This window comes from Selaginella moellendorffii, unplaced genomic scaffold (genome assembly GCF_000143415.4).
Source record: "Selaginella moellendorffii unplaced genomic scaffold, v1.0 SELMOscaffold_19, whole genome shotgun sequence".
Lineage (NCBI taxonomy): Eukaryota > Viridiplantae > Streptophyta > Lycopodiopsida > Selaginellales > Selaginellaceae > Selaginella > Selaginella moellendorffii.
The window spans coordinates 432,080-446,573 of NW_003314280.1; the positions used below are offsets into that span (position 1 = coordinate 432,080).

At 46.8% G+C, this 14,494-nt stretch overlaps 3 protein-coding genes across 3 annotated transcripts; 2 read left to right on the forward strand and 1 right to left on the reverse strand.

Moving 5' to 3' along the window:
• The first annotated feature begins 65 nt into the window (after nt 1-65).
• On the forward strand, nt 66-1,799 carry LOC9651046 (probable transaldolase). The gene is made up of 9 exons (XM_002972198.2): nt 66-94; nt 147-232; nt 302-393; nt 523-618; nt 695-790; nt 870-971; nt 1,023-1,258; nt 1,361-1,416; nt 1,508-1,799. Exons 1-7 carry the CDS (start codon nt 81-83, stop codon nt 1,248-1,250), a joined length of 714 nt encoding a protein of 237 aa, XP_002972244.1. The 5' UTR covers nt 66-80; the 3' UTR covers nt 1,251-1,258; nt 1,361-1,416; nt 1,508-1,799.
• Nucleotides 1,800-2,619: 820 nt separating this feature from the next.
• On the reverse strand, nt 2,620-5,745 carry LOC9650582 (pentatricopeptide repeat-containing protein At4g02750). The gene is made up of 2 exons (XM_024677356.1): nt 5,266-5,745; nt 2,620-5,193 (listed from the first exon to the last, which is right to left on the reverse strand). The coding sequence occupies exon 2, from the start codon at nt 4,670-4,672 to the stop codon at nt 2,828-2,830; it is 1,845 nt and encodes a 614-aa protein (XP_024533124.1). The 5' UTR covers nt 4,673-5,193; nt 5,266-5,745; the 3' UTR covers nt 2,620-2,827.
• A 2,040-nt stretch (nt 5,746-7,785) lies between these two features.
• On the forward strand, nt 7,786-8,834 carry LOC9651047. The gene is made up of 2 exons (XM_002972199.2): nt 7,786-8,405; nt 8,468-8,834. The coding sequence occupies exons 1-2, from the start codon at nt 7,887-7,889 to the stop codon at nt 8,777-8,779; spliced, it is 831 nt and encodes a 276-aa protein (XP_002972245.1). The 5' UTR covers nt 7,786-7,886; the 3' UTR covers nt 8,780-8,834.
• Nucleotides 8,835-14,494: the final 5,660 nt, after the last annotated feature.

Here is a 14,494-nt window from a genome sequence, read left to right on the forward strand (position 1 = left end):
TCAGAATTCTTCCACTGTAAGATATATATGGCATTAACGAAAGTCAGCAATCTCACAAAATTTAGGGCTACTCTGTGCCTATGGCGTCATTGAGGTGAGTGTTTCTTGCGATCGGTCTATCGGTTGTAAGATCGAGAATGTGGCAGCTCAAGCAGTGGATCGATGCGCTTGTTCGTGGATTCCTCGGACATTCAAGCTTGGAAGAAATGGCTTCCAACGGGCGTTTTCTACGGTAATCCATCCATAGTTTTCTTCTATTTGTTTCTTCTTTGGTTTTGAGTCTAGTCTATGTTCTATTCAGGGGTTACAACAAATCCGTTGCTCCTCAGAGAATCAAATGTAGCATGTCAAACTAAAAGTATCGGCGTTCTTTCGAACCAAGCACTTCGCCTGGTAAGGTGTAAGGTTTTCTTTCTTGCTTTCTTTTATCAACTGCTATACTACACCGCGTCCTTCCTGATCATCTGTGTGATCGATTTTTTTTCTTTTTTTTCTGGCTTGAGAGATACACATGCAATCCAGGGGGCAAAAGAGATACACTTGCAAGCCTGGGGAAAATCTTCGGACGCGCTGCTGCGTACTGCCTCAGAGCTCGCCAGCATTGACAGCTCAGTCGTGGTAAGCCTTCTTTCAACTTTATTCGTTTTTTTTCTTTCTTTCTTTTGTCGTTGCTAGTTGAAGATATTGTCTCCAGGTACAAATCCCTGCAACTTATGAGGGCTTGAGAGCTGCCAGCAAACTCAAGGATATGGGAGCTCGTATTGCGTTGATTATATATTCTATGCATCAGGTAGCTCGTGAGTTCCAGGCTAAGTTTTGAGCTACCTTTCCTTTCTTTCTTTTTTTTTGTTCTTCCTTGCTACAAGCAGGCGCTCTTAGCTCTGGGGATCGGTGCAGAATATGTGACTCTGGACGTTGGCAAGTCTCCCTCTGACGAAGAATCGAAAGCGAAAATGTGCAGCAGCGTTCAGGTACCGGTCCTAATATTATACAAAGATTCTCCAAACTTTTCTTTTCTGCAGGGCCTGGTACGTCGGGCAAGCGGTACAACCAAGCAGCTCGTGGCCAACGTACTCAGCTTGGACGAGTTGACAACTTGTTTAGTGGCGTCATCGCCAGCAAATCAAGCTAATTCCTTTGCTTTGACGCCTTCCGCCATAGAGGAGCTGTTTGCGGACAAATTCACCGACGACATGGTAAACGAGTTCGAAGCCGCGGCATCAAAGAACAATTTCAGCTTGTTTCTTTGACGGACAGGGTACGTGGTGGATGCCTGTAATTTAGTTTTTTCTTTTCCCTTAGAGCAAGCTTAGAGTATCGTGATCGCCTTTGCTTTCCGGAATGATGATGTGACCTGCAGGGAAGGGCAAGCTGAGATAAAACTATACACGGGCTTGTCTTCGCATTCACATGCAGGTGGGGGCATTTTTTCTCGGTTCTCGTGTTCCTCTTTGGTGTATTCTTCCACTTTTTTTAAATTCTGAGCGCTGATTTGATTTGGATGCAGACGAGCGCTGCTCTTCCTTACTTGCGAAGAAAGCCGCTGCTGGCCATGTTGCATCCACCGCTCAACTTGTACTTAAGCTCCGTAGCTGAGAATCAAAGCTCATGTGGCCAAAGGGACGATTTTCTTCTCCGGTTTCGTTGTTTTCCTGCTCGTCCCTGGTAACTTTTTATTCTCTGTACCGATCCATGGGGCCTGCTGCGATGCTGGCTGGACTGGCATTCGACTTTTCCCAGCAGCTTTTGTGAGAAAGTCAAGACGGTTTGTCTTTGTTTAAGCTTTTGATTCTCTTTCACTACTGTTTGTTGCTACTGCTGACGACCCCTCCTTTTACCTCGCAGAGTTTTATAAGGATCAAAGTGGGGGGGGGGGAATGCACTCTCGATCATTGCAATGCGGCGCGGGGAAGCGAGAATTTTGAGACGAAAAGACGAGTCAAGCAAAGGCAAGGCTTTCGTGATACTCTTGTTTAACAATGCCTTGTCTCTCTCGGGTACATCCACTTGAGAAGGAAAGAAAGAGAGATCATTTGCCGGAATATTTCTGGACCGCCGGAATGCATTGCGATTATTTGCCGGAAGACGTTTCTACCGCCGGAACAGAGATATTCTGTCCAATGGCCGAAGCATCATGCATGGCATGGATGGAGGCCTTTATAAGGCTCCACATTCTTGAGAATGTGTGGCTAGCTCGTTTCTTTCCTTCTTGGCTCTTTGTCCATTGCGAATCTAATCTATTGTCTAGCGAGCGAGCGAGCGAGAAATCTCTCTCGCGCGCCTCACACACATAAGATTTTGAGGCAGGCGTTGGCCTGCTGGCCGGTGGCGAGCTCGCGATCTTGATTGAGAGCTCTCGCTCTCTCTCTCTCTCTCTCTCTCTCTCCTCGCATCGCCTCGCCTCGCCGTCCAGCAGGCCAATACCTCACTCGAGATCTTGTTGGAATTCGGTGCTAGCTTTTCGCAATTTTTGATCTGTGAGGATTTCTCTGTGCCTCCGACCCCGGATCCGGCAATGGACAGTATTGAGCGTGGCTGGAGTGGGATTTTTAAGCTACCTAGATCTGATTCATGACAACATCCTTTGTTTTGATTTTGCAAGGACTGCTGGAGCACCTCTTCCAGATCGAGGCCCAAATTATCGCTTCGACTGGCGGCGCCGATCCAAATTTTGTAGTCTTTCTATGCCAGATCGATGTTCGTTTCATGTTCCCTTCGGAAAAATATCAATTTGTGATTGTTCTAGCTCAGGAGTTGAAAAAAGAAATCAAATTTGTTGTCAATCTCCTGGAGAGGAAAAAAAAATTTCCGATTTTGATAGATCCAATCACGAGTACGCATTTGCCAGTAGCACGTACGAGGCAGCGCTCCACGAATCCATGCCAAGAACAGCGGTTCTTTTGGCGAATCCATCCCCTGATCCGGCCAGGAAGCATCGCCAATCCACCGCGTCGGCCGCAAAGGGCATGCTGCCGAGCAAATCCCGCGCACACCCAAGGAATCCCCCTCGTGCCAGCAGATCGATCACGCACGAGTAGTGGCGCTTGCTCGGATCCAGCCCAAAATCCGCGCTCATGCTCCTCAGCAAGCCCAGCCCAGTGGAGATCCCCCCCGAGTGGCTGCACGCTCGATTGAGCATCACCAGGAACACGACCGCGTCGGGGGTCTCCTCCAATTGGAGCTCCCGGAACGAATCCAGCGCGCGCGTGTGGGATTGCGCCGAGATGAGCGCCGTCCACGACGAGAGATTGCGCTCGTGCATCTCGTCAAACAGCTCCTTGGCCCCCCGGGCGTCGCCCTGCGCCGCCATCGCCGAGAGCATCGAGTTCCAGGACACGAGATCGCGCTCCTCCATGGCATCGAACACCATCCTGGCCTCGCCCAGCTGCCCCGCGCTGATCAATCCACACAGCAAAACGTTCACCGACACGAGATTGCGCTGCGGCATGGAGTCGAAGACGCGCCTCCACTGGAGATCATCGCCGCTGTTCTTGGCGTAAGCGGCGAGTAGCGCGTTCCAGGACACGACGTTCCATCGCTGCATGGAATCAAACGTGCACTGCGCCATCTCGATCTGCCCCCGCTGCGAATACGCAACCAGCATGAGATTCCACGTCACAAGATTCCTCTCCAGCATTCCCTGGAACACTGCCGCCACCTTTTGCAATTGCCCGTGCAGCCCATACGCAGCCAGCATGGCGTTTCCAGAAACAACATCATGAACCCTCATGTCACGAAACACACGCTCGGCTTTCAGAACATGCCCACTCGCGGCATATGCAGAGAGCATAGAGTTCCACGAAACCACGTCCCGTTCTTCCATGGCGGCAAACACTGCTTCCGCGGAAGCAAGCTCGCCGTTGATGGCGTAACCGGTTAGCATGGCGTTCCAGGAAACTAGGTCGTGCCAGGGCATCGAATCAAACACTGCTTTTGCCTGGTGGAGATGCCCGTGCCGGGCATATGCGCTGAGCATAGCCGTGGCAGCGATTAGGGTTCTTTCTTCCATGCGCTCCAGCGCGCGCATCGCCTCGTCGAGGTTCTCCCCCTCGGCATACGATCGCAGCAGTGTGATGTGTGAGACTAGATCCCATTCTGGCATCGCGTCGAAGATCTCCTTGGCGGATTGCAAATGCCCGGACTGGGCAGCCGCGCAGAGGATCGCGTTGTGGGCGACGAGGTTGTGGAGCGGCATTTGATCGAAGATCTCACGGGCTTGGTCGGGTCTGTGGTTGCGAGCGTAGGCCCAGAGCATGAGCGCCCAAGAGAAGATGTTCTTCGCGGCGGGAGGGATGGTGAGGAAGGCGGCGTGGGCGATCCCCGGCTCGCCCAGCCGTCCATACATCTCGATGAGGAGATTGGAGACGTAGCGCGATGGGCGGAGGATTCGGGAGTGGAGGTCTCTGGCGGCCAAGAGTGTGTGACACGATCTGATGCGGGACGCCCAGGACAAATCCTCTCCGCCCATGCCAAATGCCGCATTTTCGCCCGGCCCAAGAACCCTTAAATCGAGAAAGGATTTTCCTTGAAGGTCAAACTTTCTGGCACACTTTGATTGCGTTCCAGGCAATCTGGTGCTTGTCTCGGACCTATCGAACAAGCTCTTGGATTCTTCGAGATGACCGAAGCTCACGTAGGCAGTGAGCATGGAGACGACATTAAACTCCGGCATGGAATCAAACAGCGTTTCAAGTGCTTTTCTCGAGCTGGAAGGTGGCGCAGAAGATCGAGAGTATTATGTTCCAGGAGGTGATTTCTCTCGACAGCATCGCATCAAACAGGCTCTTTGTCCGAGAGACGTCCTCGTGGTGTGCATAGGCGCCCTGGATGTTGTTCACGGGTAAGGCATTTTGTCGAAGATTTTCTTTCCTTGCGGGAGCTGACGAGCCCGGTTGTGCGCAGGAGATTGTAAGACAAAAGGTCTTGCTCCGGCATGGATCATTAATCCCAGCATCGAGTTCCAGGACGACCCCGCTGTTTCATCCCCTGAAAGAAAATGATGGCTTTCTCTCGCCATAGCTGTTTAGCAGCGCATTGTTGCAGACGAGGTCCCAGCTTGGCTTTCTCGACGTAGCCTCTTTGAGCGTAGGCGACGAGCAAAGCTGTCCACGAGACTGTGTTCCAGAGGGGCATTAGTTAAAAGAGGCGGTCGAGCTCTTCCAAATCGCCATCGTGCGTTCCACGCGACCAGATCTTTGTCGGGCATAGTTAGCAACGCGGAACGTGCATCATCAAGATGCAAGAATAGCAGCTGTCGAGCTGTACCTGGTGATTGGTGATGTTCGCGTCGAGGAACTTGTCCAGGCGATCCTCGAGAGAGTGACCTTGCTATGGATTTGAGAGCAGCTAACAATGGGGACGCCATGGAGGGCTCGGCCTTATCCTGCCAAAAACCCTGGAGAATGGCCGAAAGACTTGGATGTTATCCATTAATACAGCACAAGTAATCTCCGTTAGAACAACAGCAGCCAAGAATTGATGCGCTTTCTCACTTCTCGCCCCTCCCCTCTGCTAGTAACTCCCGCCGTGACACCATCCGAGCTATTGCTTCCCATGCCACGTCTCCAACACCACTGTGAAGGGGCCTTCTGTACAAGTGTGAGAGCACTGCTTCACACCAGAGAATGCAATTGAATGGCGGCAGCCATCACCCAATATGCATTGAAAGGGAAAGAGAACAGCACAGAGGAGAGAGAGGAAGAGAGACATAGAGAGAGCAAATAACCTACGTAATCCGTACTGCTTCTCGTCTTATATACTTTCCATGGAAGTAAACCACTTTGAGTGAAAGCTGGTAGCATTCGATCTGGTATCAATCCCAGATCATGTGTTCTTTCTCGTCATGGAGATTGCGGGAGAATCTCGCAGGCGAGGAGTGTCTTCGATTCCATCGCGCCCAAGGACCAGTTCTCTTGGAGGGAGTGTATGCCCGCCAAGGGCATCTTCACGAGGCTAGGAGCGTCCTTGATGCGATGCCGGAGTGCGATACCGCGTCCTGGAATTGTCTCGTCTCTTCTCGTCTTTGCTCTTTCTAGATCCGGTCGATTAGAGGAATGCAAGGGACTTATGAGCTCATGCTCGCTATACTGGTGCGAGCTACACGTCTAATCGTTGTGCCTAGAAATCTTTAGCGAGCAAGAATGCTCACGGGCTCTTAATCCCACCACCGTGCATATTAAGTAAAGCCTTCATGGCAGCTTTGGACCAGAAGTAGCAGCTTCTACACAGGAGGTTTTTCATCCATCACCTTTCTATGAATTTGAGGATCGAACAGTGAACACAAACACATTCATGCCTGGAAGAACACAAACACAAATTCCAAGAAAGAACGAATTAAACTTGAATTAACAGTGTCTCCTCAACCTCTTTGATTCCCCATGGAGAGTTCTACACGAGGATATCAGCTGGATCTCTTTGACCAAATGGAGGCAACTGTGCAATGCCTTTGTTCTCTCCACGGTTCTCGCCGCCTGCTTAGCACTGTGCAATCTGGACCGCGGTGAGCACATGCACTTGCGGATCCAGCGGCAGTGGGATGATCTTGAGGTGACGGCACTTCTCGGGATATGCCCAGACCGGGCATCACACCAGGGCATTTGAGATCTTCCGGATCATGCAGCAGTGGTGGTGCTGCGACAATCTCCGCCATGCCACCTGCCTTGATCTGCACAAAGACATTTTTAGGGTAAATATTAAGATTTTATTTTTCTTGATAAGATTTGAGATATATTTATCTTTAGAACTCATTTATAAGCCTAAACAAAAGGAAATTTTACCAAGATTTGTTTGGAAAGTTGTTCTTTGAGCCATTTAAGATTTGTTGTCTTTCCGGCCATGACGAAACATAAACACACACGAGAATAAATGAGCCATCATGAAAACAATAACATACATTCCAATTTACTTCTGCACAAGAGAAACCAAAAGTTAGAAAAAAACTTCTGCAAAGTATTATACTAAATCCTTAGTGACTGTTTTAATCCATAATGGATTATTAGAGTTTATACATATAACATTGGATCTCAAAACTTGGAGGTTGCTATATATACACCAATTCCTCTAGCTTGCCATTGAAAAATGCATTATTGACATCCATCTACTCAACTTCAAGGTCTAAGTGATTAGTGATTGCAAGAACAAAACAAATAGAAACAGCATTCCCGAACACTGCCACCACCTTTTGCAATTGCCCGTGCTGCCCATACGCAGCCAGCATGGCATTACATCATGAACCTCATGTCACGAAACAAACGCTCAGCTTGTAGAAAATGCCCTGCGGCATATGCCGAAAGCATAGAGTTCCACGAAGCTACGTCCACACTGCTTCCGCGGAAGCAAGCTCGCCGTTGATGGCGTACCCGGTTATCATGGCGTTCCAGGAAACATCGAATCAAACACTCCTTTTGCCTGGTGGAGATGCCCGTGCCGGCCATATGCGCTGAGCATGGCCGTGGCGGCGATTAGGGTTCTTTCTTCCATGCGCTCCAGCGCGCGCATCGCCTCGTCGAGGTCGCAGCACTAGATCCCACTCGGGCTTCGCGTTGAAAATCTCCTTGGCGGCTTGCAAGTGCCCGGACTGAGCGGCGTTTGATCGAAGATCTCGCGGGCTTGGTCGGCCCGAGCATGAGCGCCCAGGAGAAGATGTTCTTCGCGGTGGGAGGGATGGTGAGGAAAGTGGCGTGGGGGATCCCAGGCTCGCCCAGACGCCCAGGACAAATCCTCTCCGCCCATGCCAAATGCCGTGTTTTCGCCGTGCCCAAGAACCCTAATATCTGGAAGAAAGGAGTGGAGATTTTCCTTGTTCCTTCCTTCCACTCCGCGACGCGTTTGCGCGCAAGCTTAAGCAGGCGCGATCTCGCTAGGGCAGCGCCAGCGATCGATCGGCTATGGAGCATTTCGCGAAGGCGAAGACGGTCCGGCTGAGGAGCTCGCACGGGAAGTACCTGTGGGCCGAGGAAGACATGGTGGGCGTGTCGCAGGAGCGCGATTCCGGTGAGATGGCGGTGTGGGAGGTGGAGATCGCCGAGAGCTCTGGGGAAGACTGTGGTGTGGTCCGTCTCAAGAGCGCGCTGGGCTGCTACCTCACGGCCTCGGACGAGCACTTCCTCCTGGGAATGACGGGCAAGAAGGTGTTGCAGAGCGCGCGCGGCAATCAATCGCTGGAATCGCTGGTGGAGTGGGAGCCCATCGCGGCGGGCGAGGTAGGCTCTTTTGTCAAGCTCAAGACGCGCCATGGCAACTTCCTGCGCGGCAATGGCGGGATTCCTCCATGGAGGAACTCGGTCACGCACGACGTGCCCGTGAGATCTGCGACCCAGAGCTGGCTCCTCTGGGAGGTGGAGGTGGTCGAATCCAAGACCCAACACCAGCAGCAACACCACCGGCGATCCAAGAGCTCCTTCTCGGTAAGAGGTCCCTGCCAATTCCACGATCGATCGATGGAATCCTTGTGTTCTTCTTGTGCCAGGCGACGCCCCAGCTCTCTTTCAAGATCCCCAAATCCGAGGGGAGGCTCATCCGCTACGCGGTGGTGTGGGACAAGAGCGAGACCATTCCAGTTCCTTGCAAGGAGTGGCCCAGATTTCACTTCCACGGGGGTAATACTCTCGCGGATCTCACCACCGCGATCAAGGAGGAGCTGGGGCTTGATCCGAGCGAAGAGGTGCTCGTCTGCTCTAGGCACGATGCCAGCGGCAAGATCTTCCCGCTCAAGCTTGGGCTTCCCCCAAACAATGCGCCTATGAGCCTGGTGATTGTCAGGTCTCCTCCTCCACAATGATACCAGAAAATGTTCAATATACTAGAGTCAGACAGGGATCCCCCTCTCCCCCACACTATTTGGCTTGTTCATGAATGGGCTTGAGCAAGTCAAGCACCCTCCCCAATTGTCCTTGCAGGAAACAGACGATACACCTCCAATAGCTTACAATCGACATCCTCCTGCATGGTATGCCACCCCTTCGTTTTTACGTCATCCAGATTGCTACTTGGGAAGCCTTCCTGCCTGAGGAGCGCAATCTCACTGGACTCATCTTCGACTCCTCAAATCCTTTGTGATTCATCTTCGCTGGTGTGAAAGCTAGAAGACCTGCTAGGAAGCAAAGGACCCATAGGTCTAGATCCTGGTTCACATCGTCGTAGCTTAGCTGTGGTAATCGAGAGGCTTCCGCCTTTGGTCCTAAAGAGTCGCTGTTAGATCCACAAGGACTTATAGAAGAAACTCAGTCTTTCCAATCCCTGGATTCCCCATGAGCAGGATCGAGTTCTTGTCGTTGGGGTTTGCCAAGACCACGGCCTGTATCTTGCTGCTTATAGCACCGCCTCTCCAAAATCTTCATATTGCTGAAGAGATCGATAATTGTCGGAATTAGCCTGAAGAAATTGTTACTTGAAATATCAAGTACCTGTAACTTTTTCATGTTCCATATCCAGTTTGGAATGTTACCACTAAATTGAATATTTGCGACCCTTAAGACTGTCACGCCACCTCCAGAAAATATCTGTTAGAGTTTAGTAGCACATCTGCAGTAAGTAGTTGGGAAGCAGAGTTGAGGTTGTTAATATAACCATGTGAAAGTGTGTTTTAATTTATGTGGCACTAGGGCAAAAGAGGAGATTCGTTTCTTTTTGTGATTTGGTTAAAGTGCAGGTAAGGATTTGCAATCTAGTTTTAAGAGATTTGGTTAGGAATAAAAGATATAAAGAGGAAGTTAAATTGGGCTTAAAGTGTTTAAATGTGTTTAATAATGATTTTGTAAATTTTAGAATGGAGAGCATTTTCTAGAGAGATCTCACAACTTGCCAATGGCAACACAATGGCTTTAAGATTGTGTGTAAGCATTCCACAGCTTGCTGGTGGCAACATAGTGGCCCTGGAATAATGATCTTAAATCTAAAAATGTTCTTGAAAGTTAGATTTTCAGGGTGTTTTCTTCTAAGGATTGAGTGGTTTTGAGGGAGAATTTTGGAGTAGGAGAGAATGCTTCACGACCTATTAGTGATAATGTAGTGGCTTTAAGCAAATTTAAAAGATAAAAAAGTGTTCTTAGTCTCTTTCCTACAAAGGTGTATGACAGGAGGTAATTAAGGGTAATTGCATTTTGTTTGGCACTTTGGAGCCCCCATCCTACAAGTCTTGTGTCTGGCCAGTGAAAACACAATGGCCCTAAGTTATCCCCTCCCCTTTAAATGCCCTTCTTCATTCTCTTTTGTGTGGGATTCAGCAATATAAAATTGAGGCTCTTAACTCAACTGATTAGTCTTTTTGAGTATGAGTAGTCTTGGATTTGCCTAGCTTCCTTTGCTGTAGCCACTTCTGTGTTTTTTTAAGGGACTTGCCCAAATGGGCCATATGGTGGGTTTGGGATATTCTGGGGATTTAATTTGACTGGTTGGTCTTTTTGGCTTGTGTTTTTTGAAGGATTTGCCCACATGGGCCATATGGTGGATTTGGGATATTCTGTAAACATGTGGGTGAATGCAATTGTTTGGCACGCCTACATGGTGCAAACACCTTAAGGACAATAAAAGCTTCCACTAATATGAGTGGATGCATACATAAACTTTAGTTTATATATAGGAGTAAGTGGTCAAAATTAAAAGAAATTCAACAACTATCAAAATTCTACTATTCTAATAATAGTATAGCTATAAAAAATATATATATTTATAAATATAAATACAAAATTAATTTAAATAAGAATATCCTAGAATATTTAAGTATATTTTAGATATATCCACTCTTACAAGTGTTTTTAAACAAACCAAAATATTTTAACTATCTATCTATCTATCTATCTCTCTCTCTCTCTATATATATATAAATATATAACACTTTAAAAATAAGTTAATAAAAGTTGGTAGATCAATGTTTTAATGTGGATGGAGCTCTTTGGGTCAATTACAAAACATTATCTATACCTTTTCTAAATTATTTATTAATCAAATTGATAAATATATAATTCAACAAAAAATTCTAAAAGCTTTACTAGAAGAGAAGTTAATATAAAGCTGAACAAGTATTATCACATATTATGGGCATAAACACAAGCCACATTTTTATTCAATGATTATATGCCAAAATTAAATTTAATGAGAGTTGTAAGCTTATATTTGACTAGTGACCTTATATAATACTCTATAATAAACTCTTTGAGTAACTATGTAAGTGCATTTCTTTAATTAATTAGATAGCTTTGTAATAACCATATTGTGAGTGCTCATAATCCAACTTTACTCAAAAATAGATTTCATTTTAAGCTAAAAAATGTGCCTTATTGTTTTTAATTTGAATTTTATAATTATAAATATATTTATAATTTATTTTATATCCACTATTAGATGCTAGAATAAATTAGAAGCGTTAAGAAAATTTTATACATTATAAATTTATTTATAGATTATAAATAGAAGAATAATCTAAATGAATATATATAAAATATACCAAAATATCTAAGCATAGTCCCAAAACATATTAAAACTTTTCCAAAAATCTGAAATAGAACCTCATATTTTAAACTATGAAATATATAAAACTCTACTATCAAATTCAGCCATTAATTACTTTCAACTCATAACATTTTTTTAGAATGGCCATAAGGGTCAAGTTTCTTCTGGAAGGGTTGCTCTGTGAGTGCTTAGAATATGGAAAGGAAATACAAAAATGTGCATATCAATTAGCCCAAAAACCCTAACTTATATACAGGAGCGAGGGTTCAAATTGAAACCAATCCGACAACTACCAAAATCCCACTACGCTAATATTAGTATATAGTATCGTAGCCATACACTTGGCCTTTACATCATCCCCTCCTCCCAGAAATGGAAGACCATTAGGGTTTCTTGTAGATGGGCCAAGATCTGGAGGAACGTTAGGAGGAGGCATCGGTAGATCTATAGGTGGTATTAACTGCTCTTGATCCCTTTGTATAAAACATTTCAACCATTGCATTGTAAGCTCCTGAGTTTGGACTTCCCGGGAGGTCACCCAGCCCAGTACTATTCTAACCCAAGGACATTTAACCCCAAATATCCCAAGACCCTTAACCGATTGGAAAAGGGGGTGCACTCTTATTCATGGGCCCTTTCCCTCTATATTTGAACCCCATGGATCGTCTTTCGAGTCGTTCCCTTTGGTTGCTTACAATCCACCACGCTTCCCTGCAAGTTCACGCCCTCGTGAACGGAAGCTGAGAGCCGCAGCTCTCCCGAGAGCCCCGCTCTCTTGACACCCTACCCCTCGGGAGCAAACTGGACCAGCCAGATGTCAATCAACATGTGGTGTGATTCCCTTAGCCAACCAACAGAGTCGGACTTGAGACCGCTCCGATACCAAATGTAAGCTCCTGAGTTTGGACTTCCCGGGAGGTCACCCAACCCAGTACTATTCTAACCCAAGGACACTTAACCCCAAATATCCCAAGACCCTTAACCGATTGGAAAAGGGGGTGCACTCTTATTCATGGGCCCTTTCCCTCTATATTTGAACCCCATGGATCGTCTCTCGAGTCGTTCCCTTTGGTTGCTTACATGCATATGCATAATTTTTGGAGGATTGGCCTGCTAGACGTCATGCCGAACTTCATAAACTTGTGGTTCAACTTGCCGCAACACCCGATACGCTCCTTTCCACTGCACAAGGAGCCCCTTAGATAAACCACGTACCGTAAGATGGGGAAAACGAACTAACACCAAATCATCCACTTTGTACTCTGCAGATGGACGATGATGGGAGTTGTACCACTGTTGTTGTCCCACTTGTACGCAGCCTAAGTGTTCGGTAGACTCTGCTCAGACAAGTGGAAGAAAGCTCGTCAAATACAGGTCCCACGACCTAACATCCACAGCTTGTGACAATCGCAAAGGTAAACCTAGCTCCATTGGTAATATTGGATTATGACCATATAGGAGTTTATATGGTGAATCACCAATAGAACTCTGCACCCCAATGACATATGCATACCGAAGAGATGGCAAATAACCATCCCAATCCGAATGCTGAAAGTTCACATACTTCACAATCATCCCCTTGAATATCTGAACGAGCCGTTCCACCAAACCGTCTGATTGTGGATGATAAGCACTCGTGAAAGTGTGGCATATCCCCAGCTGAGACATCAAAACATGAAATGCCTCAGCCATAAATACGGGACCATTATCTAAAAGAATCCACTCTGGACAAGAATGCTGGAACACCACTCAATTGAGGAAGAAGTATCCAATAGCAGTTGCAAAGGTGTTAGCAAAAGCACCAACTTCCACCCAATGAGTCAAGTTGTCAAAAGCAATAATAACATACTCATTGCCAGTGGTCGACTGTGGAAAAGGTCCCATAAGATCAAACGCCACCAACTCAAATAGACGAGAAACTGCAATTGACTCCAATTGATTTTTTGCAGCCCGAGGGGGAGTATTACGAGTTTGGCACCAAATGCAGCTACGCACATACAGGATAATATCATGTTGCATCTCCGGCCAATAGAAAGACCTGCACAGCTTCTCAATTACACGACGATGTCCTATATGCCCACCTAGAACAGGAGAATCATGGTAAGCATGGAGAAACCGTGAAATAAAGATAGAAGGCACCACTAGCCATAAATGATCATCAGGATTCGTCCCCACAAAATAAATAAGGCCGTATTCGAGGTGATATTGAGAATGCAAATGCCGGAAAGGCAAGTCATCAGCAAGTGATGCAGGATTCTCAAACCCATCTTGAAGCCTTCGAATCCACTGCTCAATCTTTTGAGCCTCATGAACCTCATCAAGAGAAGGTAGATCTTGCTCTGCACCTTATGGACACTGAACGTCAAGTATAGCAACCACCGATGGCATAGAATCTTCGTCTAGAAAATCCATAGAGGCTGGAACAACAGGCTCGTCAGAAACATGAGAAGAGAATGGAGAAGGAAGAAGAGCTCGAGAAAGAGCATCAGCATTAGCCAAAGAACTCCTTGGGTGATGAACAACACCAAAATCATATATTTGAAGCTTTAAAACCCATTGAGCAGTACGACCAACCAGGTTCTTCCACTTCAATAAAGAAGTAACAATAGCATGATCACCTTCAAGTAACGTCTGAGAACCATCCGCTGGTTGTAATGTATGGCTTATATACGCAATGGGATGGCATTGACCAAGCATACTTGAGCTCTCTTGCATTAACACACCTCCAAGACCAATGTCAGAAGCATTCACGCGCAAAATAAAAGGTCGAGTGTAGTCAGGATATGTTAAAACCGGAAGAGTCATCAATAGCTCTTTGAGATCCTCGAACACCCGCTCACAATCTGGAGACCAGATGAAAGATGGTGTTGATGACTTTAGCAACGCTTGCAACAATGCAGTGCGATCAGAAAAATGATCCATAAAACGATCGAGATATTGCACTTTGCCCAAGAAGCGCTGCACATCATTCATATACTTCGGAGTAGGGAACTTTAGAATAGCCACAAGTTTATCAGGATCAACTTGTAAACCCTTACGAGAAATA